This window comes from Pristiophorus japonicus, chromosome 10 (assembly GCF_044704955.1).
Source record: "Pristiophorus japonicus isolate sPriJap1 chromosome 10, sPriJap1.hap1, whole genome shotgun sequence".
Lineage (NCBI taxonomy): Eukaryota > Metazoa > Chordata > Chondrichthyes > Pristiophoridae > Pristiophorus > Pristiophorus japonicus.
This window is the reverse complement of record NC_091986.1, coordinates 172,204,652-172,231,951: the sequence shown is the minus strand read 5'-3', so window position 1 is coordinate 172,231,951 and position 27,300 is coordinate 172,204,652. Positions and strand designations below refer to the sequence as shown.

The window sequence follows — 27,300 nt, the reverse complement described above, 5'->3', positions numbered from 1 at the left end:
CCAATTTTACTCAGCTGAGATGTGATTTAGCAAAAGTGGACTGGAAACAATTACTTGAAGGTAAATCAGTGGCAGAGCAGTGGGAGGCATTCAACGAGTAAATATGTTACCATAATCTCAAATCTAGAGCCCTCTGGATGTCAAGCGGCATACAGGGTAGGATATGGCAAAAAAGGGAAGCTTATGTCAGATTCCCAGAGCTAAATACTGCAGAAAGCCTGGAGGAGTATAAAAAGTGCAGGGGTGAAATTAAAAAGGAAATTAGGAAAGCAAAGAGAGGGCTTGAAAAAATATTGCAAGTAAAATCAAACAAAACTCAAAGATGTTTTATAAATACATAGGAAAGAGGATAACTCAAGAAAGAGTAGGGTCTACTAGAGACCAAAAAGATAACCAGTGTGTGTAGGATGTGGGTATGGTTCTTAATGAATACTTTGCGTCTGTTTTCACAAAAGAGAGCGGCAATGCAGACATTGTCATTAAGGAGGAGGAGTGTGAAATATTAGATGAGATAAACATAGTGAGAGAAGAAATATTAAGGGGTTTAGCATCTTTCAAAGTAGATAAATCGGCGGACCCGGATGAGATGTATCCCAGCCTGTTAAGAGATGCAATGGAGTAAATAGCGGAGGCTCTGACCATCATTTTCCAATTCTCTCTGGCTACAGGTGTAGTGCTGGAGAACAGCTAGCATTGTACCTTTGTTTGAAAAGGGAGAAAGGGATAGATTTGGATTTTAGCAAAGCTTTTGACAAGGTCCCACATGGCAAACTGGTCAGAAAGGTAAAAGCCCATGGGATCCAAGGGAAAGTGGCAAAATTGGCTCAGTGGCAGGAAGCAAAGGGTAATGGTCCACGGGTGTTTTTGTGACTGGAAGGCTGTTTCCAGTGGGGTTCTGCAGGGTCCAGTACTTGGTTCCTTCTTTTGTGGAATATATCAATGTACTACAAATTGCCCCCCACCCGTTTCGATGTTTTTTATCGCAGCTGTGGTGAACTCTTTCGGGAAATTCCACTTTGTTTTTTTTTGTTTTCATCAGGAAGTCGGTCATAATGGGGGGTGGTGACTACACCTAAGGGGCAAAAACGCGGCGTTGACAACAACTGAGGTGCGGAAGTTGCGGTGGCGCGTATTCACCGCCGCGATGTTGTCATCATGGTGCCGCGTCGTCATGTCACTCCCCTTCACTTAAAGGGGAGAACCTCTGCGCTTTTTAAACTTCGGTCCACTGGGCCACCAGGGAGGGTTTTGGCCAGGCCAGCAGCCTGGCACCCAAGAGGGGGTGCCAGGCTGCCTGTTGGCAGCCCAGTTGAACCCGAGGGCATAATTGTCGGGCTGACCTGCCAGTCGGCTGACAAAAAAAACATGGCGACAAAGTCAGTGAGCCCTCCCCTTTAAGGGAAGCTGCACAGCTGCCACAAAAGGCCACAGCCTCACTGGACCATCGGGGAAAAGGTTGTTTTGGCACCGCCAGGCGGGCAGACGATTTTCCGAGGGGCATGCCACTGTCAGATCGGTTAGATCGGCGGTGCACACAGTGATGACGTGCTTAACACTGATTGGCAGCAGAGGAGCGGTAAGGATGGGGGGGGGTTTGGGGCACCGCCGGGAAAACTTGGGAGAGCAATTGGGTTAGCAGTGGCCATTCCACCAAAAGTTGGTGACCACTCCACTCCACAGCGTGGCCGCCAATTTGTGGTGGTAACAGGCCTTAAGGAAAGGGGCAATTTCGGTCCCTTAGACTTCAATGTAGGTGGCATGATTAAGATGTTTCCAGATGATACAAAAATTAGCCGTGTGGTTGATAGTGAGGAAGAAAGCTGTAGATTGCACAAAGATATCGATGAACTTGTCAAGTGAGCAGAAAAATGGCAAATTAAATTCAGTATGGAGAAGTGTGAGGTAATGTAATTGGGGATGGCTAACAAGGTGAGGGAATACACAATCAATGGTAGGATACTGAGAAGTGTAGAGGATCAGAGGGACCTTGGAGTACATGTCCATAGATCCCTGAAAGTAGCAGGACAAGTAGATAAGGTGGTTAAGAAGGCATACAGGATAATTTCCTTTATTGGCGAGGCATAGACTATAAGAGCAGGGCGGTCAGGCTTGTATTGTATAAAACACTAGTTAGGTCATAGCTAGAGTACTGCGTACAGTTCTGGTCACCACAACAATAAAGATGTAATTGCACTAGAGAGGGTAGGGAGAAGATTTCTGAGGATGTTGCCAGGATTGGAGAATTTTAGCAATGAGGAAAGATCAGATAGGCTGGAGTTGTTTTCTTTAGAACAGAGGAGGTCAAGGGGAAACTTAATTAAGGTGTATAAAATTATGAGGGGCCTAGATAGAGTGGATAGGAAGGATCTATTTCCCTTAGCAAAGAGGTCAATAACCAGCGGGCATAGATTTAAAGTAATTTGTAGAAGGATTAAATGGGAGTTGAGGAAAACATTTTCATCCAGAGGCTAGTGGGCGATTGGAACTCACTACCTGAAAGAGTGGTAGAGGCAAAAACCGTCATTGCATTTAAAAAGTACTAGGATATGCACTTGAAGTGCCATAACTTACAAAGCTATGGACCAAGACTGGAAAGTGGAATTTGGCTCGATCGATCTTTTTTAGCTTGCACAGACATGATGGGCTGAATGGCCACCATCCGTATTGTAAATTTCTATGATTCTAAGGAAAACATGGACATCATTCAAGGAAGGAGATATTAGGAGTGGTGACCAAAAGGTTGTTAAAAAGGTGGATCGTAAAGGAGGGGAAGCAGATGGCAAGGTTTGAGGGTGTTCCAGAGCATGGGGCCTAGGCAGATGAAGGCATGGCAGCCAATGGGGGAGGGAATCTAAAGTGGGGGTGGGGGGAATGCACGAGGCCAGAGTCAGAGTCTGGGAGTGGTTGTAGTAGTGAAGGAAGTTGTGAGATCGGGAGAGATGAGACTATAATGGAATTTAAATATAAGCATGATCATTTTAAATCTGAGTTGTTGAGGGACTGAGAGCCAATATAGGCGGGGATTGGGGCGGGGGGGCATTGTGCAAGAATGTGAAAGGGCATGGATGCCCACATTTATTTTTGTCTTCTAACAGTAGTCTCCTCATCAGCTCTTGTTCCAAATGGGTGGAGCGTCACCAAGATGCTGCAGTCAAATTGTGGGATGGCTATATAATTTGTATCAAAGTCAGGGGTCCAATGAGCCTAGCCTACAGCTTGCACCCGCTTTGCGCTTGCCAACTCTAACACGACATGCCAGGCACCTCAGGCATGTTGTAAACCTCGGGCCTCTGTGCTCAGTAATAAGTAGTGCCCACCATTTTACTATCATTTCTCTTCTGTTACTGTAGGCCCGGAAGATCAGTGTCAGCACAGCCAGTAATCCAGAAGAAGCTCCTTACACCATACACAAATGTATCATTCTCAGCAACATTTGAAATCACCAGCACAGCTATACACACCTTGGAAGATGCCATTAGTAAGCTTTAGGCGTTTGCACCAGATGAATCAAAGTACACAGGTCAGGAGGAGCAAATGGAGGTATTAAAGAAGGAGAAGTAACTTGCTGCCTTGAGGGCTACAGGGATGGCCAATAATTTTCTGTACTTTGGGAAATCCAGCAGTGTGATGAAACTGGGTAGCCATGTCATGCTCTTATTGCCACTCAGTGAGAAAGCAGGAGGCAGTGTTACCCCTGTTTGATTAACCATGCAGCAAACACTTGGACATTTATGGTAGAAATTTGACTGATACGGTGGATGATCATATGCTGCTTAGAAGGAAGTGGAGGAAGTGAAGTTAAGAGAGGAGTTGACTTTGATTATCAGTGGCAGCATCATCCCTATAGTGAAGGCTGGCTACAGATCTCCTTGCAGTAGATGGCATAGCTGTACCACTGACACTGTGCTGAGCCACAATTTGTGAAGGATGGGACAATGGAGGATGCAGGCAGTTCAACCTGGATGTTTTCCCTGCTATGCCTTCTTTCATCTTCAATCATTATTACTGAAACTGGAATACATTTAACAATAACCCCATCATTCACTTTAAATTGACTTGCCAAGCAGGACGGAACTCGGTAGCTCACATTTATTTACTGAGGTGGAGTGAATGTGTGTATTCTGGGATCCTCACCCTCACCACCCCGACCCCTTTGTACCCCGAGGGGGAAATTGCCCCACGGGCAGCGAGGATGGTGCCAGCTTTGCGGGCAGACATCCGCCGCCGGGGTACCCTTTAAAGGGGAGGCCAGTTGTGCCATGGGCTGCCATATTTTTCTGTCGGCCGATTCTTCTATCGGCCCATTAGTGGTGGCCCTCGCCTTAACCAGGCCACCATCCTGCAGCCCGGCACTCTGTTTTGGGTGCCGGGTTGTTGACCCGGTCGAAGGCATCCCTGGTGGCCACCAAAGGGACTGCAGAGTGTGCAGCGGCCCTGCCCTTTAATTGAAGGGGAGGGGCATTCTGCCGTGTCAACGCTATGCGTAACATCTACGTAGCACTGATGTTGCTGGCGAGGCACTGGACTCAGCATCACGCTACCGCCCCGGGAGCAACCCTCCATGGACGTGGAGTGCCTCCATTAGCGCTCCGCCACTGTTGAGGGGCGGAATTTCCGGGCCTTGCGATAAATGTCCCGGCCCTGGAATGTTACCGCCTCCAAATGGGGCGCGCGGCAAATTTGCCCTGGGTATTTATTGCAGTATTTCTTTGAGTGTGATTCAGCCTCCTCAATTATCGTTGTATTCTCGCCTTGCTGTCACTGGCGAGTTTCAGATGTGCCGTTAAATTTGAAAGGGAGTTGAAATATCGCTCCAATTGAGCAATTAACATATGTTAATAGGTAACCCTCCTCTCCTGAAGGGGTTATGCTCCCTATTTTTTCTGGTTTTCACCCCTATCCTCACCCAGACCCACGTGCTCCTCCAGGTTAAAATTCCCCCAGTGAATCAACTGGTTCTAAGTAAACATTTTATACAGACTTTGATTAAAAATAGAGAATAAAACATCCAAAAATAAATCCAGCATTTCCTGCAAAAAACAGCTAAATCTCACCCTAACAAAAAGTCCTCTATCCTAATATATATGCATTTTAACCTGAGTGAAAACTGAGAAGTTTTCCAGTGGCCACGAGGTGGGAGCACTGGTGTCTGATTTCCTGGTCTTTGTCTTTGCAAGACCAGTTCATTTAGCAGAAATTGTAGCCCATTAATTTGGATCATCAAGTGCAAATTCCATGCAATTATAGAAATATATATGAAAAGCAACATTTGATAACAACTTTGAAAAACAAACAGCATAATTTGCAATATTAATTGATTCCTAAATGAGGTGTATAAAATACAGTAATGAGTGAACTTTCATTGCTTAAAATACTAAAAATATTGCAGATGTAGATAGGTTTCTCCTGCTATGCATTATTCACCAATTGTGCACACCTGCCATTGTGAAATTAACAGTATATCATATGTATTGCTGGCCAAAGCTACTCACATACAACAGAAGAGATGTATCACTGCTAACTCCACAAAGGCTGACCAGAAATTGCAGGGCAATCCTGAGATTATTGCTCCATTTTTCATTGTCTACCAGTGCATTCCAGGCATTTTCCATCTCTGATCCAGGAACTTCATCTCCATACTGGAAAAAGAACCAAAAAAATATTGTTTTTAATTATGAGTTTAAGTGGCCGAAATTGCCCTCTGCCCCAAACGGGGTACAGAATTCAAAATAAATTATTATTCTCCACCCCAATCCATGGAATATAGAATACAGGGGGCAGAGAAATAGGATTAGAGTAGTTGAAGAGCTGGCATTGGCAGAGACATGATGAGCTGAATTGCTTCCTTCTGTGCTGGAGTGCCAGTGATTCTAAGTGCCATCAATGTCAGTGATAACCTCTCTTTTGTTTGAAGTATCTTCTGCTTTGGGCTTTGACATTTAATCAAAGGAACAATTTGTCCTTTATAATTACTGACAAATGGAACCAATCATTACTGTCTCCATCCTTCTCCCCAACTTCTCGCTGAGGCAGAACCACTGTTCACAACCTTGGTGTCATATTTCATCCTGAAATTAACTTTCGATCACATATCCGTAGCATAACTAAGACTGCCTATTTCCACCTCTGTAAGGTCGCCCGTCTTCACCCTTGCCTCAGCTCATCTGCTACTGAAGTCCTCATCCATGCCTTTGTTACCTCTAGTCTTGAATATTATCATCATCATCATAGGCGGTCCCTCGAACCGAGGATGACTTGCTTCCACGTCAAAAAGTTCACAGGTATTTCAATGATGGACCAAAAATTCCAGGTCCGAACTAAATCTTGAAGGGTGGAAGATGCCTGTGCTTGGATTTTTTTAACGTGTAGTGACCATTGCACACCAGCCACCACACGGGCTTGTCAGAGCTAGGTCGTGGTCCAGTAGCAAGGATTAACCAAGACGACTGGAGACCTGCTCTGCTGCACGGACCTAGTGCGCACACATATTGCAGTGTGGGCTGTATCGTGCTGCCCCTGGGCCCTCGCTTGTTCTGGACCCCGAACACGTGCTTCCCACATTCTACTCTATGTAAACTGGGGGTGATCCAAAACTCAGCTGCCCATGTCCGAACTCGCACCAAGTCCCACACACCCATCACCCCTATGCTCGTTGACCTACATTGGCTCCTGGTTAAGCAATGCCTCGATTTCAAAATTCTCATCCTTGTTTTCAAGTTCCTCCATGACCTCGCTCTTCCCTATCTCTGTAATCTCCTCTAGCTCCACAACTCCCAGAGATGTCTGCTCTCCTCTAATTCTGCCGTCTTGAGCATCCCTGATTATATTCGCTCAACCATTGGTGGTTGTGACTTCTGTTGACTAGGCCCTAAGCTCTGGAATTCCTTGCCTAAACCTTTCCACCTCGCTACCTCTTTTTTCCTTCAAGACGCTCCTTAAAACCTACCTCTTTGACCAAGCTTTTGGCCACCTGCCCTAATTTCTCCTTATGCGGCTCGGTGTCAAATTTTGTGTCTTATAATACTCCTGTGAAGTGCCTTGGGACATGTCACTACCTATATAAATACAAGTTGTTAAGTATTGTACATTTCTGTTCCTGGTGTTCTCCTATTTCTTTTCTTCTCCACCCACCTCCCAAACCACCATTTGAAGATAATTTTTAAATCCCTAATCCATTTATCCTGAATAAGCCGACAAGGAGACAAACTATTCTGAAGTGTTCAACAACTGCTAGGAGATATAGACAACATGTATGGGTTCCCAAATTCTCCAACCTTTCCTTCCTCCTTACATCTACTTAGAGCATCCCTAAGATTGTTTGGTTGTTTTTGGCATTTTAACGAAGAAGGAAATTTGCATTTAAATAAGCTTCATTCCACTAAATAACTTCTTTCTGCAGCTCAATAGTGTATCACTACACATTTTTTTTCGAATGGATTAGGAAGATAAGACATGAATAAATTTGGGGCAAAGCAGGTTCTGTGTCTTCCCTACTACTGGTGACTTATATGATGAGAACAGTACTGTTACCTGCCTTTAAGGCTACACTGTCTGCATACTTAAAACTATTAAAAAGAAAAATATTGTCGCTTCTGGAAATCTGGAATCAAAACAGAAAATTCTGGAAGCATTCACAACATCCAAGTAGAGAGGAATTTAGGATTAATGTTGCAAGTTGATAACCTTTCGTCAGAACCAAATTAAAGGTCATCAACCTGAAACGTTGACCCTACTTTCCTCTTTCCACAGATGGGCCGCGATTTCGCCAACGGGTGCGAGTGGCATCAGTGGTGTGCAGGGAATGCACTCCCAGCAGCAGCCCACCCTCCAACAGCAATCTTCCGTGACTGGGGCTTGTTAAGCCTGACCTGCGGGTTTCCTGGCCAATTAATTGGAAGTGGGTCTAATGACGTCATCCGATGATGCGTCATCAGCCGATTTCCTTAAAGGGACCATGCCCAACTATTTTTTGACAGTTCATCTGTCAGTCTTTTGCAGCACTGAGTTACTGCAAACACTGACAAGCACTACACAAAGGTGGACAGCTGCACCCAGGCTCTCCCGTGACTCCCTCCAGATGCTTAGGAGGGAATCACAGCACGCAGGGAGGTTCTCTTTCCCAGGAGATCAACGCAGCCTGGTTGCACATTACACATGCGGGCGCAAGCAGGGATGTTGTCTGGAGAAGCAGGGATGTCGTCTGGAGGAGCTGGCTGCGGTGGCGCAAACCTTTCAATGATCTCAGTAGATTACGAAGCGCTACTGCAAAGCCACACTCAATCTCATCCTGCTGTGCCACTCATCATAACCCGATCTCTCTGCCTTCCCTAGTCTACCCCTGCACAATCCTAACTCACACCAACTTATCTTGCACCTCCACCCATCTGTGTCTCTCTCTATCTACATTATCAGTTCCCCATTTCACTAGCCACTGCTCACACTCATCCTTGTCCAATCATACCAACTATCAACGCACAAAGGTAGGCATTCAGTCCTTTAGCTAATGTTCATGTATAGTTAATGTTGATGTGCTGTCAAACATTGAAATCTTTATTTTCAGGAGGGGGAGGGTGAACATCCAGTTGTCGTGGTGCATTTTGGTACCAACGATATAGGTAAAAAAATGGGATGAGGTCCTACAAACTTAATTTAGGGAGCTAGGAGTTAAATTAAAAAGTAGGACCTCAAAGATAGTAATCTCAGGATTGCTACCAATGCCACGTGCTAGTCAGATTAGGAATGACAAGGTAACTAAGATGAATACGTGGCTTGAGGAGTGGTGCAGAAGCGAGGAATTCAAATTCTTGGGACATTGGAACCGGTTCTGGGGGAGGTGGGACCAGTACAAACCGGACGGTTTGCACCTGGGCAAGACCGGAACCAATGTCCTAGGGGGAGTGTTTGCTAGTGCTGTTGGGGAGGGGTTAAACTAATATGGCAGGGGGATGGGAACCTATGCAGGGAGACAGAGGGAAGTAGAATAGGGGCAGAAGCAAAAGAGAGAAAAAAGAAAAAGTAAAAGTCGGGGGCAGAGAAATCCAAGGCAAAAATCAAAAAGGGCCACATTACAGCAAAATTCTAAAGGGGCAAAGTGTGTTAAAAAGACAATCTTGAAGGCTCTGCCTCAATGCGAGGAGTATTCGGAATAAGGTGGACGAATTAACTGCGCAGGCAGCAATTAACGGATATGATATAATTGGCATCACGGAGACATGGTTCCAGGGTGACCAAGGCTGGGAACTCAACATCCAGGGGTACTCAACATTCAGGAATGATAGACAGAAAGAAAAAGGAGGTGGGGTAGCGTTGCTGGTTAAAGAGGACATTAACGCAATAGTAAGGAAGGACATTAGCTTGGATGATGTGGAATCTGTATGGGTGGAGCTGCGGAATACCAAAGGGCAGAAAACGCTAGTTGAGTTGTGTACAGACCACCAAACAGTAGTAGTGAGGTTGGGGACAGCATCAAACAAGAAATTAGGGATGCGTGCAATAAAGGTACAGCAGTTATCATGGGTGACTTTGATCTACATATAGATTGGGCTAACCAAACTGGTAGCAATACGGTGGAGGAGGATTTCCTGGAGTGTATTCAGGATGGTTTTCGAGACCAATATTTCAAGGAACCAACTCGTGAGCTGGCCATCCTAGACTGGGTGATGTGTAATGAGAAAGGACTAATTAGCAATCTTGTTGTGCGAGGCCCCTTGGGGAAGAGCGACCATAATATGGTAGAATTCTTTATTAAGATGGAGAGTGACACAGTTAATTCAGAGACAAGGGTCCTGAACTTAAGGAAAGGTAACTTCGATGGTATGAGACGTGAATTGGCTAGAATAGACTGGCGAATGATACTTGAAGGGTTGACGGTGGATAGGCAATGGCAAACATTTAAAGATCACATGGATGAACTTCAACAATTGTACATTCCTGTCTGGAGTAAAAATAAAACAGGGAAGGTGGCTCAACCGTGGCTAACAAGGGAAATTAAGGATTGTGTTAAATCCAAAGAAGAGGCATATAAATTGGTCAGAAAAAGCAGTAAACCTGAGGACTGGGAGAAATTTAGAATTAAGAGGAGGACAAAGGGGTTAATTATGAGGGGGAAAATAGAGTATGAGAGGAAGCTTGCTGGGAACATAAAAACTGACAGCAAAAGCTTCCATAGATATGTGAAGAGAAAAAGATTAGTGAAGACAAACATAGGTCCCTTGCAGTCAGATTCAGGTGAATTTAGAATGGGGAACAAAAAAAATGGCAGACCAGTTGAACAAATACTTTGGTTCTATCTTCACGATGGAAGACACAAATAACCTTCCGGAAATACGAGGGGACCGAGGATCTCGTGAGGAGCAGGAACTGAAGGAAATTCCTATTAGACGGGAAATTGTGTTCGGGAAATTGATGAGATTGAAGGCCGAATAATCCCTGGGGCCTGATAATTTGCATCCCAGAGTACTTAAAGAAATGGTCCTAGAAATAGTGGATGCATTGGTGATCATTTTCCAACAGTCTATCGACTCTGGATCAGTTCCTATGGACTAGAGGGGAGCTAATGTAACACCACTTTTTAAAAAAGGAGGGAGGGAGAAAATGGGTAATTATAGACCGGTTAGCCTGACATCAGTAGTGGGGGAAATGTTGGAATCAATTATTAAAGATGAAATAGTAGCGCATTTGGAAAGCAGTGACATGATCGGTCCAAGTCAGCATGGATTTATGAAGGAGAAATCATGCTTGACAAATCTTCAATAATTTTTTGAGGATGTAACTAGTAGAGTGGACAAGGGAGAACCAGTGGATGTGGTGTATTTGGACTTTCAAAAGACTTTTGACAAGGTCCCACACAAGAGATTGGTGTGCAAAATTAAAACACATGGTATTGGGGGTAAAGTACTGAAATAGATAGAGAACTGGTTGGCAGACAGGAAGCAAAGAGTTGGGATAACCGGGTTCTTTTCAGAATGGCAGGCAGTGACTAGTGGGGTGCCGCAGGGCTCAGTGCTGGGACCCCAGCTATTTACAATATACATCAATGATTTAGATGAAAGAATTAAGTGTAATATCTCCAAGTTTGCAGATGACACTAAGCTGGGTGGCGGTGTGTGCTGTGAGGAGGATGCTAAGAGGCTGCAGGGTGACTTGGACAGGTTAGGTGAGTGGGCAAATGCATGGCAGATGCAGTATAATGTGGATAAATGTGAGGTTATCCACTTTGGTGGCAAAAACATAAAAGCATAATATCTGAATGGCGGAAGATTGGGAAAAGGGGAGGTGCAACGAGACCTGGGTGTCATGGTACATCAGTCATTGAAAGTTGGCATGCAGGTACAGCAGGCGGTGAAGAAGGCAAATGGTATGTTGGCCTTCATAGCTAGTGGATTTGAGTATAGGAGCAGTTGTACAGGGCCTTGGTGAGGCCTCACATGGAATATTGTGTTTACTTTTCGTCTCCTAATCTGAGGAAGGACGTTCTTGCTATTGAGGGAATGCAGCGAAGGTTCACTAGACTGATTCCCGGAATGGCAGGACTGACATATGAGGAGAGACTGGATTGACAGGGCCTGTATTCACGAGTTTAGAAGGATGAGAGGGGATTTCATAGAAACATACAAAATTCTGATGGGACTGGACAGGTTAGATGCAGGAAGAATGTTCCCGATGTTGGGGAAGTTCAGAACCAGGGGACACAGTCTAAGGATAAGGGGTAAGCCATTTAGGACTGAGATGAGGAGAAACTTCTTCACTCAGAGAGTTGTTGACCTGTGGAATTCGCTACCACAGAAAGTTATTGATGCCAGTTCATTGGATATATTCAAGAGGGAGTTAGATATGGCCCTTATGGCTAAAAGGATCAAGGGGTATATAGAGAAAGCAGGAAAGGGGTACTGAGGTGAATGACCAGCCTTGATCTTATTCAATGGTGGTGCAGGCTCGAAGGGCCGAATGACCTACTCCTGTACCTATTTTCTATGTTTCTGGGACTTTGCATTCTTGGACAGATTTGTGAGCTTAATGAGTTGCAGTGAATGATGAGACATAAGGATACCCCCTACAATGGTGATGAGTGTGAAAGGAATGGATTGCACATTGCAGGGATATGTAATGGAGCTGGTGTGGGGTGGTGCCAACCTGGCACATCATGTGGCAGTCAGGGTGTACAGCGTGAAGTGAAGTAAATGTGGCCATGGTGAGGCCATTACTGGCCTCCAGGGCAGCAATGTGGTCGGGTGCTGATGCCCTGTGTACTGTGCAGCATCAGGTGATTGCGGTGTTGTTGGTGATTCTGGTGTGTCTGGTAATGTTGGTGTTGGGGCTGATTGTGATGGGATTCTAAGAACCAAGGTGAGATTTTCAAGGGCCCTGATGCTGCTGGAATAGAATGCAGGTGAGTTGAGATGACTGAAGTGCCCTCTCAATGGTGAGAGAGGTTGCTCTTAGGAGTTAACTGCAAACACTTCTAAAGTGCATAGAGCTCAAAAATCTCTTCCAAAACTTGAAGGCTTCAGATTCTGACATTGTAAAGTCAACAGCTGTGAAATGGCAGCTTTTATACCACTTCTGCAGCTGTCAACTAGCCAAAGCAATAGAGAGCCATTGAGAACTCGACTCCACTTACCTGCCGTGAAATCTGAGGGATGGCTTTTAAACCTCTTAACTAGCATTTAAGTACCTTTTAATTATGTTAATTACCTGTCCCACCGTCTGCTATCCGAACGCCGACCTGACAGCCGAGAAACTCACACGGAGGCAGGTTCAGACCGAGATTCCGACCCGCTGTCAAACAAAGCCATCTTGACAGTGGGCCCACCCCCAAACCCGCACTCACAGGGCCAGGAAGATTCTGGCCATGCAGTTTTACCTGCTGCATGGTTCCAGCATTTTCTGTTTTAATACTTACAATATTAGCGAATGGTGTATATGTGCTAATCTGTTGCTGTACTGGAGAATAGTGTGGTGGGCAAGCTTGTGACTTTTCTGAGAGACTTAATGTAAATATATTTTGCTAAATGTCATACCCCATGTGAATGTGTTTGACATTTTACACTGGTGATTGTGACAAATGTTTCTGACAAGCTATTGTGTCATTATCAGTTACTTGATATAGAACTGGGTTTCAACTTTTTTTCAGTCTTCTCGGAATGATCAATAAATTAATTAGCACTGTGAGCGCTGTGATAGTTTCTAAATGCTAAACCTTTGAGAATTTCAACACTATACTTAAGAGTAATATCACCTGCAGCCTGTTCTGCAAGGGTGTGATGACTCACAAATAAAGTGACCTATTTTTATTACCAAACACTTACAGCCTAAGGGTTCATTCATGGGAGGAGCACTGTTGCAAAATAAGACATTTTTTGTGTTGTGTATCTGTAAAGCATGCACTCCCATGTTCCGCCGCCAGGGAGTGCATCCCCTGAAGTCCCAAGGGATCCCAGCATCCCTTGGGAGCACTGTATATAAGCCGGCCCCTGAGGCCTATTCCTCACTGTGGAGTGTCTTAATAAAGACTGAGGTCACTGTTACTTTAACCTCCCTGTGTGCAGTCTCATCTGTGTTAGGAACACAACAGTTTGCATCAGCAAGATCATTTAATGGTCGTTAAATATTTTATATACTGTGGTAAAGTTTATAGATATACCATGTGACCATGTTTAATATGACTGGTAAGACTTCGAGAAATCTTAAAGATATATTATACTTTATGCATATCTCCTAAGGCAACTTGGCAATGAGGGGGAGCCAAGGGTTATGGGGAACAGGCAGGAAAGTGGAGTTGAGGCCAAGATCAGATCAGCGACAATCTTATTGAATGGTGGAGCAGGCTCGAGGGGCTCAATGGCCTACTCTTGCTCCTATTTCTTCTGTTCAATCATTTTTTTGACCTATATAATTAGGTAGATTGGATTTTCATATCAGAACAGATTTTTATATAATTACTAGCAGGTTACATTAGTACAGGGGTAGGACATTGTACAGCACAAACAGAAAACTTAGGAATATCTTTGGAACTTTCAACTTCACTGGGGTTGTAAAATGGGGGCTATCAGATTGGCCACCTGTTTTACATGCTCACTGAAGTTGAATGTTCTGCTCTAATTTTTCTCTAATGTAATGTAAGTAAAAAAAGTAATATGAGGGTAAAATGAGTTTTCCTTACAGATACAGGTAAATAATGACAATATTACTGATGTTTTTGGTTATATTACACTAAAGTAAAATAATGTAATTATAACTAAAGCATAACAACATGAAAGTGCACCAGATTAAATAGGCCAGAGGGGCAACAGAAGATCAAGATTCACTATCAATATCCAAATAGACTTCAAGAAGACATAGACAGGCTGGTGAAATGGGCGGACACATGGCAGATGAAATTTAACACAGAAAAGTATGAAGTGATACAGTTTGGTGGGAACGAGGAGAGGCAATATAAACTAAAGGGTACAATCCTAAAGTGGGTGCATGAACAGAGAGACCTAGGGGTATATGTGCACAAATCATTGAAGGTGGCAGGGCAGGTTGAGAACACGGTTAAAAAGCATACGGGATACTGGGCTTCATAAATAGAGGCATAAATACAAAAGCAAGGAAGTTATGATGAATCTTTATAAAACACTGGTTCGGTCTCAACTGGAGTATTGTGTCCAATTCTGCGTGCCGCACTTTTGGAATGATGTGAAGACCTCAGAAACGGTGCAGAAAAGATTGAAGAGAATGATTCCAAGGATGATGGAGTTCAGTTACGTGGATTGAGAGGCGATTTGATCAAGGTATTCAAAATCATGAGATGTCTAGACAGAGTAGATAGAGAGAAACTATTCCCAGTGGTGGAAGGGTCGAGAACCAGAGGACAAAGATTTATGGTGACTGGTGAAAGAAGCAAAGGTGACATGAAAAAAATCTTTTTTACGCAGCGACTGGTTAGAATCTGGAATGTACTGCTTGAAAGGGTGGTGGAGGCAGACTCAATTGTGGCTTTCAAAAGGGAATTGGATAAGTGCCTGAAGGCAAAAAATGTTCAGGGTTATGGGGAAAGGGCAGAGGAGTGAGACTAGCTGAAGGGCTCTTGCAGAGAGTCGGCATGGGCTCGAAGGGCTGAATGGCCTCCTTCTGTGCTGTAACCATTCTATGATTCTATGAAATATATTATATTCGGGGCAGATTTTCAACTTGCTGCTAGGTGGAAAATGGTCACTGTGGATCTGCTGCCCATGATAGAAACCTCCTCATTTTCACTTCCATTGATTTTACTGGAAATTAAAATCAGGCAGTTTCTATAATGGGTGACTAATCTGCAATGACAACTTTATGCCTGGGTGGTAAATTGAAAATCTACCCCACATACTGTTTTATCTTTATTGAACAAAAAAGGCAACACTGCATGCTATTAAGGTAAATTTAGCACATTATGTATTATTAATGTTGAGAACACTGAACCATTTCATGCTTTATATGTCAAAATTAAATCCTTTCACAGTGTTAAAATGCACAGGAAATTGATTACATTCATGGCATTCATAATTAAGGAAAACAACACTACCTTGGCAGTCATATACATGAGGTTATTAAGAACCAAAGAAGTGGCCTGTGGAGATCCCCAGCCATTTCCTTTTAATCCATACTCCTCAATCATTTCCTCCTCATTGTAGTTAGCTTGTTCCTCAGGAGTTTGTGGGTTTGATGTTATGGGAAGAAGTCCACCATCCACAAGCTCAATGTTATGGAGCCACGGTAAAAGATAGGTGAGCATAATTTGCCGGCCATTTGGGTGAGTGGTTGGAAATCTCTGGCTAACCTCTGGTCAAAGAGATGTAAACAAAACATTGTGATCCGTCAGTATTTCTAAAAATATATTTGTAGCAATAGTAATCCTGTCTGTGCAAAATAGCCTAGAAATTACCGTGTTATCATATGTATGGTTAATGTTTAAGATACAAATTCCTTGCATTGTAAAGGAGGTGTTAACTCACGTCACATTTGTACAATATTACTCTCAGTACTTTCCAGACTGTTTGTAAGAAAATCCCAAACATAAAGGAGAAATACTGAAAACAGATATCTTGCAGCACTGTAGATGTTGCAAAAGAAAAACTATTATTCAAGTAACAATGTTTATTTTCAGGTATAAGAAAATGCATACTGTTATGATTGTCATCAGGGTTGGAACAGTACTGCTTGAAAATCATAAACCATAATTGCAGAAAATAATGTAACAGCTTTTGCCTAGTGATACAAATCATTGTGATTTCTGCCAATATTCAGATGCTTGACTTTAGAAATTTTGGGGTAGATTTACAACCAGTGGATCGGCCGCCATTTATGGAAACCACCTAAAATGAAGATTGGGCTGTTTCTATAATGGGCAGCCAATCAGCAATGCCAGTTTTACACCTGGGCGTCAGGTTGAAAGACATCGGCAGGCAGAGCTGTTCGATTACTTCCTGAATTTAAGGATTTATGTTTTGCTTAAGTAAAGCTCATAAACATTTGTGTTTTGCGATCATTCATGGTAGTAAATAAGGAAAGGTGGGATGTTGGGTGCAAAGAGAGGGTCTGAGGGCAGGGAAGGCCTAAATTTTCCTTGTAAGGTCCAGAGGAGCACTCCTGCTCCTTCTGATTACAAACACCAAAGTGAGAAAATTACCTTTCAGAAAAATGCTGGCTGCCTTTAAGTGGCGTTTTGGGTGCGATCGAATTTCTAGGTCTTTGGGTCTACTAAAAACTCATTGGGCTGGATTTTCAGTTGTCTAACGCGTCAGTTAGCGGCCAGAGGGAGCGTTAATGGGAGCATAGTGTTTAGCGCCCCGACCCAAAATTCATTAGAGGCTCAAAGGGGCGCGCTCCGATCCTGATGTATTCCTGGTGCAACGCCCACACTTGCGTCCCGGTCGGAAAATTAGGTGCGGCTGCCTCATTTAGCGGCTGCCAAGAACAACGTCTGGAAAAACAGTTGGTACAGGTTTGCAGAGTCGTTAACTGGTGGCTACTTAAAGGGATGAGGAAGCACTTCCCTCGGACATCACATTCAGCACAACGTTTACACATAGCACGATGGTGAGCATCCGAGTTTGCAGTGACAGACAGAATTAAGAGTTCAGCTTGAGAAAAAGTGATTTTGAAAACTTTAATGGATGCAATACTATGCCGCACCTTTAAGACTTGGCTTTTCCTGGGATCTGAATCAGAGTTCGGCGCATGCGCAATGACTTGGTTAAATTTAACGTCGGCATTTTTGTTAGCGTCCCCCCAGCTCTGGTGTGCAATGGCTGATTTAGCAGCACTGTCAGCGCGTCGACCGATTTTAATGAATTTCTGGGTGGGAGGCGCAAATTTTTTCAAGGCACTAAAAGTACCGCTCCACCTCGATTAATGCCACAACAGAGGCACGATCGAATTTCTCCCCCATTGGTGTTCCCCCAAACCTCTAGTCCAAAGCATTAAACCTGATTTCTAAATGCTGGTCAGTGAACCAAGCTTTCTTATTTGTTGATTGTGATATTTCTGGAAAGCTCAGTAGGTTACAGATTTGGATGAATTAAATATTTAGGCTGAAAATTAACTCCCAAAAATGGGTGGCTTGAGGTCGTGTGAGATGTTAAAACTTGAAAAATCTCAAACCTGACTCCAGCTCACCCACGGAAGCGGGACAAGGGTCAGGAAGCCAAACTGTTCCGAGAAGGCAAGTTGGCCAATTAAATATTTTAATGAGTCTGGCAGTCTCTGATTTAACCTGCTTTGCAGGTTCAACCGTGGCCAGACAGGTTTCTCAGTCCATGGGAAACACAGCAGCTGAAGAGAAGCGAGGACAGTTTTGGGGAGTAGTGCTTTCCCCCACCCCCTCAAGCTCCCACCAGTACCGCCCCCCCCCCCCCCCCCCCCATCAGACCATCTCTCCTCCCCTAGTCGGGGATCGAACACTCCGGGGTCGGGATCGGACCCCTCAGAATCGTTCACCACCCCGACCCCACAACCCGACACCCTCCCCCCGCCCCCCGGGGTTGCAACGTGCACATGTGCACTTTTTATTTGTGCTCATTATTCACTAGAAAAATATGCCCTAAAAGAACCATTGTTATCATGTATCTAATATATGAGGAAATACCTGAAAACATAGGAAGTGTGAGCTCAGGATACATTCTAGCTAATTCATTTGACAATTGAGACAATGATACAGAATACAGATGAGGTAATGGTCCATGTGTTCCAAACAGAATACTATCAGGTTTCTGCTCAGCCACTTTTTTGGAATATAGGAATAGTTTTGCTTCCAGGATCTGAAAAAAATAGATTGTAAAATCAACTATTATAGTGTACTCTAACTGGATGCACAAATACAATAAATACATTATTTGTGGGAGTCCTGGATTCATTATACAGTATTTATGTCTTCTGTTAATCTTGGACTAAAACTGCTGGATTTGTGGTTTCATTTTCACAAGGGGTTTCAAACCTAGCAAAACTCCAAATAACTTGAATCCTTTCATACAGAAGCACACAAATTAACTTCAGAAACATCTGTGTTCTGTCTGTCAGGAGTATAGAAAGTGCTGAAAGATTTAATTTGACGTTGAAAATTGTTTGATAGGACCCGTGAAAATCTTTTTGATGACTATTATGGTGGAAAAATACACACAATTTCCTCTTTACACAGCCTTTTATCATTGCAGAGGGAGAACAGTGCAAGTGACACAAAAAATGTTTTGTAAGTGATTTGCAACAACATATTGCCGTATTCAGTAACCACAAGAAAAATGTTTTACTACACACTTTTTTGAAAAGACAGTATCACTTTAAACACTGTAGATGGCAGTAAACTGGAAACATAATATTATTGTCCATACTAACACTCATATTTTGTAAATATTTTGTTAAACAGTCACATACTGCAAAATCATTACACTGGCTGTTGCTTTTGGACAGCAGATAGAATGCTCCACCACTGCTGCTGCAAACTGGAGGGATGCATAGCATGTGAACATGACCTTAATCAGAAAATAAAGGGGGGTTCAGATCATGTGAGGTAGAGTGCAACCAAAGTACCCAGTTGGAAGAATATAAACAGAAAATGCTGGAAATAATCAGCAGGCCAGGCAGCATCTGTGGGGAGAGAAACAGAGTTAACCTTTCAGGCTGGTGACCTTTCGTAAGGCATATCGGAAGCACTGATACCACCTTCCACACCAGTGCTTATGTCTTCCTTTTTCCTCAACTGAGGATTCTCCTCCACCATGGTTGACAGGATCCTTGATTGTACCCATCCCATTTCCCACACTTTTCCCTCCCTCCCAGAACCACAATAGGGTCCATCATCCATCCAACCAGCCTCACATTCAACAGATCATTTTCAGATTTCCAGCATCCACAGTATATTGCCTTTGGAAGAAAGAAGGAACATTGGTCGTTGTTGCTTTAACTGAAACTTGACTTTACCAAAAGCAAACTAGGAGCTAAACATTCTGGACTATAATTTTTTTTGAAAGGATAGGAAAAGAGAAGAGGGAGGGGGTGTAATATTACTTATTAGGAAAGCATTTGAAAAGAAACATATTGCAAGTAATAATAAATAGAGTCTCTGAGCTGAGCTAAGGAATAAAAAGGATCACATTACAATTTCGGATGTCCATCCTAGACCAGCAAATTATCAGAAATATGTTGAGATAAAATATCTGGGGAGTTTACATGAAAGGGGGGTATAAAAGGGTAGGGGTTTAAAAAAGAAACATACAACAAAGCTGAATTTTGTGTCAAAGCATCATGGGAAATATTGTAATCTACAAAGAGAAACAAAAAAAGAGGCAAGGCAAGCTAAGATGGAGTATGAAACAAACTTGTAACTAATGTAAAGAAATAGCACAGATCTTTATAAACACATTATGGAAAAGAATAATTAATAAAGGCACTCAAAGTGAGCATGCTGAGATCATTAGGGTAGAGTTGCTTAATGAATAAGGAATACCTTGTTTCAGTATTTAGTTAAAATTCTACTACATTTTACATAGGTTACTTTATACCTGCAAGAGCTGCATTGAGATTTCATAAATATCCCTGTCTGTATCAGAAGCTTTAAAAAGCACCAGGTTCAGCAGTGTCACTATATCACATGGATAGTTCCTATGAAGAAAAATGAAAACATTTCACAACTCACTGTAAGTATGCTAGCTGACTGTTAGACACAATCTCAACCTTACCAGATTAATAAATAAAAAAATCAGCATTCATTTTCTTTTTATACTGAGTAAATCTGGGAAATGTCAAATATAACTGTGTATAACCTTGGATCAGTCTACATTTTAACACCGATAAACCTTGTTGCAGGTTTTTAAAATTTCCTAATACTACATACTTACTTATTACATTCATTAATTATATAAGTTTGCTAACATATTGGGTGTCATTTTGTCTTTCGACAATAGATGAAAATGCACAATATCAGCTTGGGCACCTGTTAAACACCTTTCCTGATTTTCGTTCTATTGAAGTCAATGGCAATGAAAATCGGGAGAGGTGTTTAATGGTCCAGAATAGTTTCTGGGTTATACTTTTATGCAGCCAGGAGGAGCAGAGGTTTCCGGAGTCACCAGCCCCCCACCACCCACCACCCTCTGCATTCATCTCCCCTGATTCCCTGGACCTACCTGTGGGCCGGTGTAGTGTTCAAGCCATCAAATATTGCACCAGCCTACAGCTGGCAAACTGCAGTAGGACATCTGTTAGTACCTGCTGACGAGACTTAAATGAGGCCCAAGCTCAAAATGGCTCAGGCCTCCTCGCCCACTTGAAGGGCAGGCGGCTGGCACGCTCCACTGGTTAGCTACTCAAAAGTGAAAATCTATCTACAGTATCTGTCACGCAAAGCTATCAATATTTATCTAGCTGGCAGATTGTGAAAACAGATAAGTGACTATACAAATAGCACAAAAGGTTTTAAGATCAAGATGTGACAGTAAGAAATCACAAATACCAGATCTGATAGTATCTTCCATAACATCTGCTGGACAGTGCCTAGCAATTTGAAGTTGATTACCTGCTTCCACATACAGTAGCAATGGCTTTGAAACACCCGGATGCCAACTGATGAGATCCTGTATAGCAGCGATCTACAGCCCAATTGAAAAGATTTACTTGATCTGGATTTAGTTCCAGCAGTAATATCACAACTTCACACCCAAGCTGATGGACCTACAATATCAAAAAAAATGCAGCAACATTGTGAGAAGCTTCTTACTGTGGCCCGCAAGTTACACTATTACATATTATTCTGTAAATGCTTAAAATTGTTTTATTAAATTCCTTTGTGCGCTATTTTGAACAAACAACTCCATTAAAATAATGGACTTAGGAAGTGTACATATGATAATATTACATATTGTAATTTCCAGGCATATTCATATGTACTCAAATAAATAATGCTTAATTAATCAGTCTTGAGTGTGCAGATGTTCCTAGGTTAGCCTTTCTGTAAAACAAATGTTTATGCAAGGTCTGCATGTTAACAACTGATTGTTTAAATAGAGGAAGTCTATACATGCTTCAACTTTTAACCTTATGTGCTTAAACAAAATCAAATTTGAAAGGTCATATTAGAAAATGATTTTGTAAAGCCAAAACATTTAGATAGCTTTTTTATTTTGCAACATAAAATATAAAAGCGATATGACTATATTAAGATAACATTCCAAAACAGACTATTCATTATTATGAAGCTTTTACTGTTAACATTGACTTCTAAAGAACCCAGATGCACACAAATAGTATCCTGTGCAAATGCCAATTGCAAATTTTAACAGGTGATTCAAATAGGTATATTTTACCAGTACAGGTAGAATTGTATTATGTTTTATATAAGCCTTGTGTGTTGGTACAGTTCAAAGTACTGCTTCAATATAATTACAGAATACAACTGGCAAATTTACATTCAAAACTCACAGAAATATTGCATAGAAATAATTGTTAGATTTCTCTGATGGTACTGATGTAATAAAAATAATCCTGAATAAAAATCTTTTCTACCATCCACGGTTTTGGAATTCTTTTTAAATTGTTTGTTGAATAAATTAAATTTGTCACCTTTAATCTGTCCAATTTGTCTTTGGAAAGTTCCCACTTGACTCATATAGAATTTCAAGGTGTTGGGAAGAGGTGCCAGGAACCAGGTAAATCACTATATCTATGACTCCACAAGGTAAATATGTACAGTCGATGGCACCAAATGTGTCTATTAAAAGTCAAATATGTTCAATAGAGTGCTTAACTTCTCTTGTACATATCTGGATGTTGTATAAGACTGAGGAGAAAATAATGAAGTTCTAAACTGAAGGAATATGAATCTTCAACAACAATCTTTATTACTAAGAAATTACCTGATAATTTCCTTACCCGTAGATCATGACATGCCAAAATATTATCCAGCCATTTATAAAGGTAACCATCTGGAGAGAGACCTACATTATCAAACACTGGGCCACAGCACAGTACAGCTGACATTGCCTAAGAAATAATAATAATAAACAGAAAAAGTATTTTAACATATGACAAACCTAGCTCAATTACAAAATATTTTACGGTAATAGTTTCAATTATATGTAGACATTTTGATCTCGATATTTTTTCGAGTTCTGTTGGCCTCCTTCCGTAACTCCAATAGGAGAATGACAGAAATCCCCAGGAAAATAAAGGGGAGGAAGTTATGCTTCAGCTGCACAGAGCCAGGAAGCAATGTTTTTGCATCTTTTTTCAGCGGCCACCAGCGGTCCCTTTAAAGACCACCGTTTAGGCTGCCCTAGATCCAAAAATGCCAGTCAGGAGCCTCATTTCAATATTGAAATAAGCCTGTGATTATTTCAGGTTGTTGCCAGAGTGCAGTGGCGCAAACTTCCATGCAGACTGAGCGTAGGCTTCTGCACTTCTAAATTGGTTATTGTTGCTTTCATTTTTGGCTCATAAACAATAGGGCAGTAATAGTAGGCGATTTCAACAACCTTAATATTAACTGGGATAGAAAATTAGTGTGAAAATTATAGAGGGAGTAGAATTCTTAAAATGTATTCAGGTGAACTTTTTTAGCCAGTATGTAGCAAGCCCAACAAGAGAGAGGGCAGTTTTCGGAGAGGCGGGAGATCGAGGAGCAACATCGGGAAGCCTATAAAGGTCAGCGGGGAGTTTGTGAGGCAGTCGGAGAGGCAGGAGATCGAAGAGCAACGTCGGGAGGCCGATAAAGGCCAACGGGGAGTTTGTGAGGCAGTCAGAGAGGCGGGAGATCGAGGAGCAACGTCGGGAGGCCTATAAAGGCCAGCGGGGAGTTCGTGAGGCAGTCGGAGAGGCGGGAGATCGAGGAGCAATGTCGGGAGGCCGATAAAGGCCAGCGGGGAGTTCGTGAGGCAGTCGGAGAGGCGGGAGATCGAGGAGCAACGTCGGGAGGCCTATATAGCCCAGCTGGTGCAGCTGCAGCAGGGTGAGAAGGCAAAAAAGTAGAAAGAAATCAAAAGGTAACGTCACAGACAAGGGGGTAAGTGATTGGCTGGTGATTGGTGAGTAGTTTTTCTTTTTCTTTCTGTGGGAAGTTAGGGATGCTTCCGATGTCCCTGACGACTATGTGTGCGGGAAGTGCATCCGCCTGCAGCTCCTGACGGACCGCATTGTGGCACTGGAGCTGCGGGTGGATTCATTCTGGAGCATCAACAATGCTGAGAATGACGTGAATAGCACGTTTAGTGAGTTGGTCTTACCACAGGTAAAGGGTACACAGCCAGATAGGGAATGGGTGACCAACAGGAAGAACAGTGCAAGGAAGGTAGTGCAGGGGTCCCATGCAGTCATCCCCCTGCAAAACAGATACACCGCTTTGGGTACTGTTGGGGGGGATCACTCATCAGGGGAGGGCAGCAGCAGCCAAGTTTACAGCACCGTGGGTGGCTCTGCTGCACAGGAGGGCAGGAAAAAGAGTGGGAGAGCTATAGTGATAGGGGATTCAATTGTAAGGGGAATAGATAGATGTTTCTGCGGCCGCAAACGAGACTCCAGGGTGATATGTTGCCTCCCTGATGCAAGGGTCAAGGATGTCTCAGAGTGGGTGCAGGGCATTCTGAAAAGGGAGGGTGAACAGCCAACGATACAGGTAAAAAATGGGATGAGGTCCTACGAGACGAATTTAGGGAGCTAGGAGCTAAATTAAAAAGTAGGACCTCAAAAGTAGTAATCTCAGGATTGCTACCAGTGCCACGTGCTAGTCAGAGTAGGCATTGCAGGATAGCTCAGATGAATACATGTTTTGAGGAGTGGTGCAGAAGGGAGGAATTCAAATTCCTGGGACATTGGAACCGGTTCTGGGGGAGATGGGACCAGTACAAATCGGACGGTCTGCACCTGGCCAGAATCGGAACCAATGTCCTAGGGGGAGTGTTTGCTAGTGCTGTTGGGGAGGAGTTAAACTAATATAGCAGGGGGATGGGAACCTAGGCAGGGAGACAGAGGGAAGTAGAATGGGGACAGAAGCAAAAGATAGAAAGAAGAAAAGTAAGAGTGGAGGGCAGAGAAACCTAAGGCAAAATGCAAAAGGGCCACATTATAGCAAAATTCTAAAGAGGCAAAGTGTGTTAGAAAGACAAACCTGAAGGCTCTGTGCCTCAATGCAAGGAGTATTCAGAATAAGGTGGACGAATTAATTACGCAAATAGCAGTTAACGGGTATGATGTAATTGGCATCACGGAGACATGGCTCCAGATTGACCAAGGCTGGGAACTCAACATCCAGGGGTATTCAACATTGAGGAAGGATAGACAGAAAGGAAAAGAAGGCGGGATGACATTGCTGGCGAAAGAGGAAATTAATGCAATAGTAAGAAAGGACATTAGCTTGGATGATGTGGAATCGGTATGGGTGGAGCTACGGAATACCAAAGGGCAGAAAACGCTGGTGGGAGTTGTGTGCAGACCATCAAACAGTAGTAGTGAGGTTAGGGACAGCATCAAACAAGAAATTAGGGATGCATGCAATAAGGTTACAGCAGTTATCATGGGTGACTTTAATCTACATATTGATTGGGCTAACCAAACTGGTAGCACTGCGGTGGTGGAGGATTTCCTGGAGTGTATTAGGGATGGTTTTCTAGACCAATATGTCGAGGAACCAACTAGTGAGCTGACCATCCTAGACTGGGTGATGTGTAATGAGAAAGGACTAATTAGCAACCTTGTTGTGCGAGGCCCCTTGGAGAAGAGTGACCATAACATGGTAGAATTCTTTATTAAGATGGAGAGTGACACAGTTAATTCAGAGACTCGGGTCCTGAACTTAAGGAAAGGTAACTTCGATCGTTTGAGGCGTGAATTGGCTAGAATAGACTGGCGAATGATACTTAAAGGGTTGACGGTGGATAGGCAATGGCAAACATTTAAAGATCAAATGGATGAACTTCAGCAATTGTACATCCCTGTCTGGAGTAAAAATAAAATGAGGAAGGTGGCTCAACCGTGGCTAACAAGGGAAATTAAGGATAGTGTCAAATCCAAGGAAGAGGCATATAAATTGGCCAGAAAAAGCAGCAAACCCGAGGACTGGGAGAAATTTAGAATTCAGCAGAGGAGGACAAAGGGTTTCTTTAAGAGGGGGAAAATAGAGTACGAGAAGAAGCTTGCTGGGAACATAAAAGCTGACTGCAAAAGCTTCTATAGATATGTGAAGAGAAAAAGATTAGTGAAGACAAACATAGGTCCCTTGCAGTCGGATTCAGGTTAATTTATAATGGAGAACAAAAAAATGGCAGACCAATTAAACAAATACTTTGGTTCTGTCTTCATGAAGGAAGACATAAATAACCTTTCGGAAGGGTCTAGTGAGAAGGAGGAACTGAAGGATCCTTATCAGCCGGGAAATTGATGGGATTGAAGGCCGATAAATCCCTGGGGCCTGATAGTCTGCATCCCAGAGTACTTAAGGAAGTGGCCCTAGAAATAGTGGATGCATTGGTGATCATTTTCCAACAGTCTATCGACTCTGGATCAGTTCCTATGGACTGGAGGGTAGCTAATGTAACACCACTTTTCAAAAAGGGAGGGAGAGAGAAAGCAGGTAATTATAGATCGGTTAGCCTGACATCAGTGGTGGGGAAAATGTTGGAATCAATTATTAAGGATGAAATAGCAACGCATTTGGAAAGCAGTGACAGGATCGGTCCAAGTCAGCATGGATTTATGAAGGGGAAATCATGCTTGACAAATCTTCTGGAATTTGTTGAGGATGTAACTAGTAGAGTGGACAAGGGAGAACCAGTTGATATGGTGTATTTGGACTTTCAAAAGGCTTTTGACAAGGTCCCACACAAGAGGTTGGTGTGCAAAATCAAAGCACATGGTATTAGGGGTAATATACTGACATGGATAGAGAACTGGTTGGCAGACAGGAAGCAGAGAGTCAGGATAAACGGGTCCTTTTCAGAATGGCAGGCAGTGACTAGTGGAGTACTGCAGAGCTCCTGGGACCCCAGCTATTTACAATATACATCAATGATTTAGATGAAGGAATTGAGTGTAATATCTCCAAGTTTGCAGATGACACTAAACTGGGTGGCGATGTGAACTGTGAGGGGGACGCTAAGAGGCTGGAGGGTGACTTGGACAGGTTTGGTGAATGGGCAAATGCAAGGCAGATGCAGTATAATGTGGATAAATGTGAGGTTATCCACTTTCGGGGAAAAAACACGAAAATAGAATATTATCTGATTGGCGGCAGATTCGAAAAAGGGGAGGTGCAACGAGACCTGGGTGTCATGATTCATCAGTCATTGAAAGTTGGCATACAGGTACAGCAGGCAGTGAAGAAGGCAAATGGTACGTTGGCCTTCATAGCAAGGGGATTTGAGTATAGGAGCAGGGAGGTCTTACTGAAGGTGTACAGGGCCTTGGTGAGGCCTCACCTGGAATATTGTGTTCAGTTTTGGTCTCCTAATCTGAGGAAGGACGTTCTTGCTATTGAGGGAGTGCAGCAAAGGTTCACCAGACTGATTCCTGGGATGGCTGGACTGACATATGAGGAGAGACTGGATCAACTGGGCCTTTATACATTGGAATTTAGAAGGATGAGAGGGGATTTCATAGAAACATATAAGATTCTGACGGGACGGGACAGGTTAGATGTGGGCAGAATGTTCCCGAGATTGGGGAAGTCCAGAACCAGGGGACATAGTCTAAGGATAAAGGGTAGGCCATTTAGGACTGAGAAAAGGAAAAACTTCTTCACTCAGAGAGTTGTTAACCTGTAGAATTCCCTGCCGCAGAGAGTTGTTGATGCCAGTTCATTGG

General features: G+C 43.1%; 1 protein-coding gene across 2 annotated transcripts in view; it reads right to left on the bottom strand.

The window, feature by feature from the left end:
- fryb (furry homolog b (Drosophila)) overlaps nucleotides 1-27,300 on the bottom strand; it is a 439,334-nt gene that overhangs the window by 162,350 nt on the left and 249,684 nt on the right. For both annotated transcript variants that reach the window (XM_070892324.1, XM_070892325.1), the window contains exons 28-33: nucleotides 22,381-22,491; nucleotides 21,029-21,183; nucleotides 20,016-20,115; nucleotides 18,107-18,278; nucleotides 15,545-15,801; nucleotides 5,493-5,639 (exon numbers count right to left, since the gene is read on the bottom strand). In XM_070892324.1, the coding sequence (XP_070748425.1) occupies nucleotides 5,493-5,639; nucleotides 15,545-15,801; nucleotides 18,107-18,278; nucleotides 20,016-20,115; nucleotides 21,029-21,183; nucleotides 22,381-22,491 (942 nt within the window). The remainder of the gene's footprint in view (nucleotides 1-5,492; nucleotides 5,640-15,544; nucleotides 15,802-18,106; nucleotides 18,279-20,015; nucleotides 20,116-21,028; nucleotides 21,184-22,380; nucleotides 22,492-27,300) is intronic.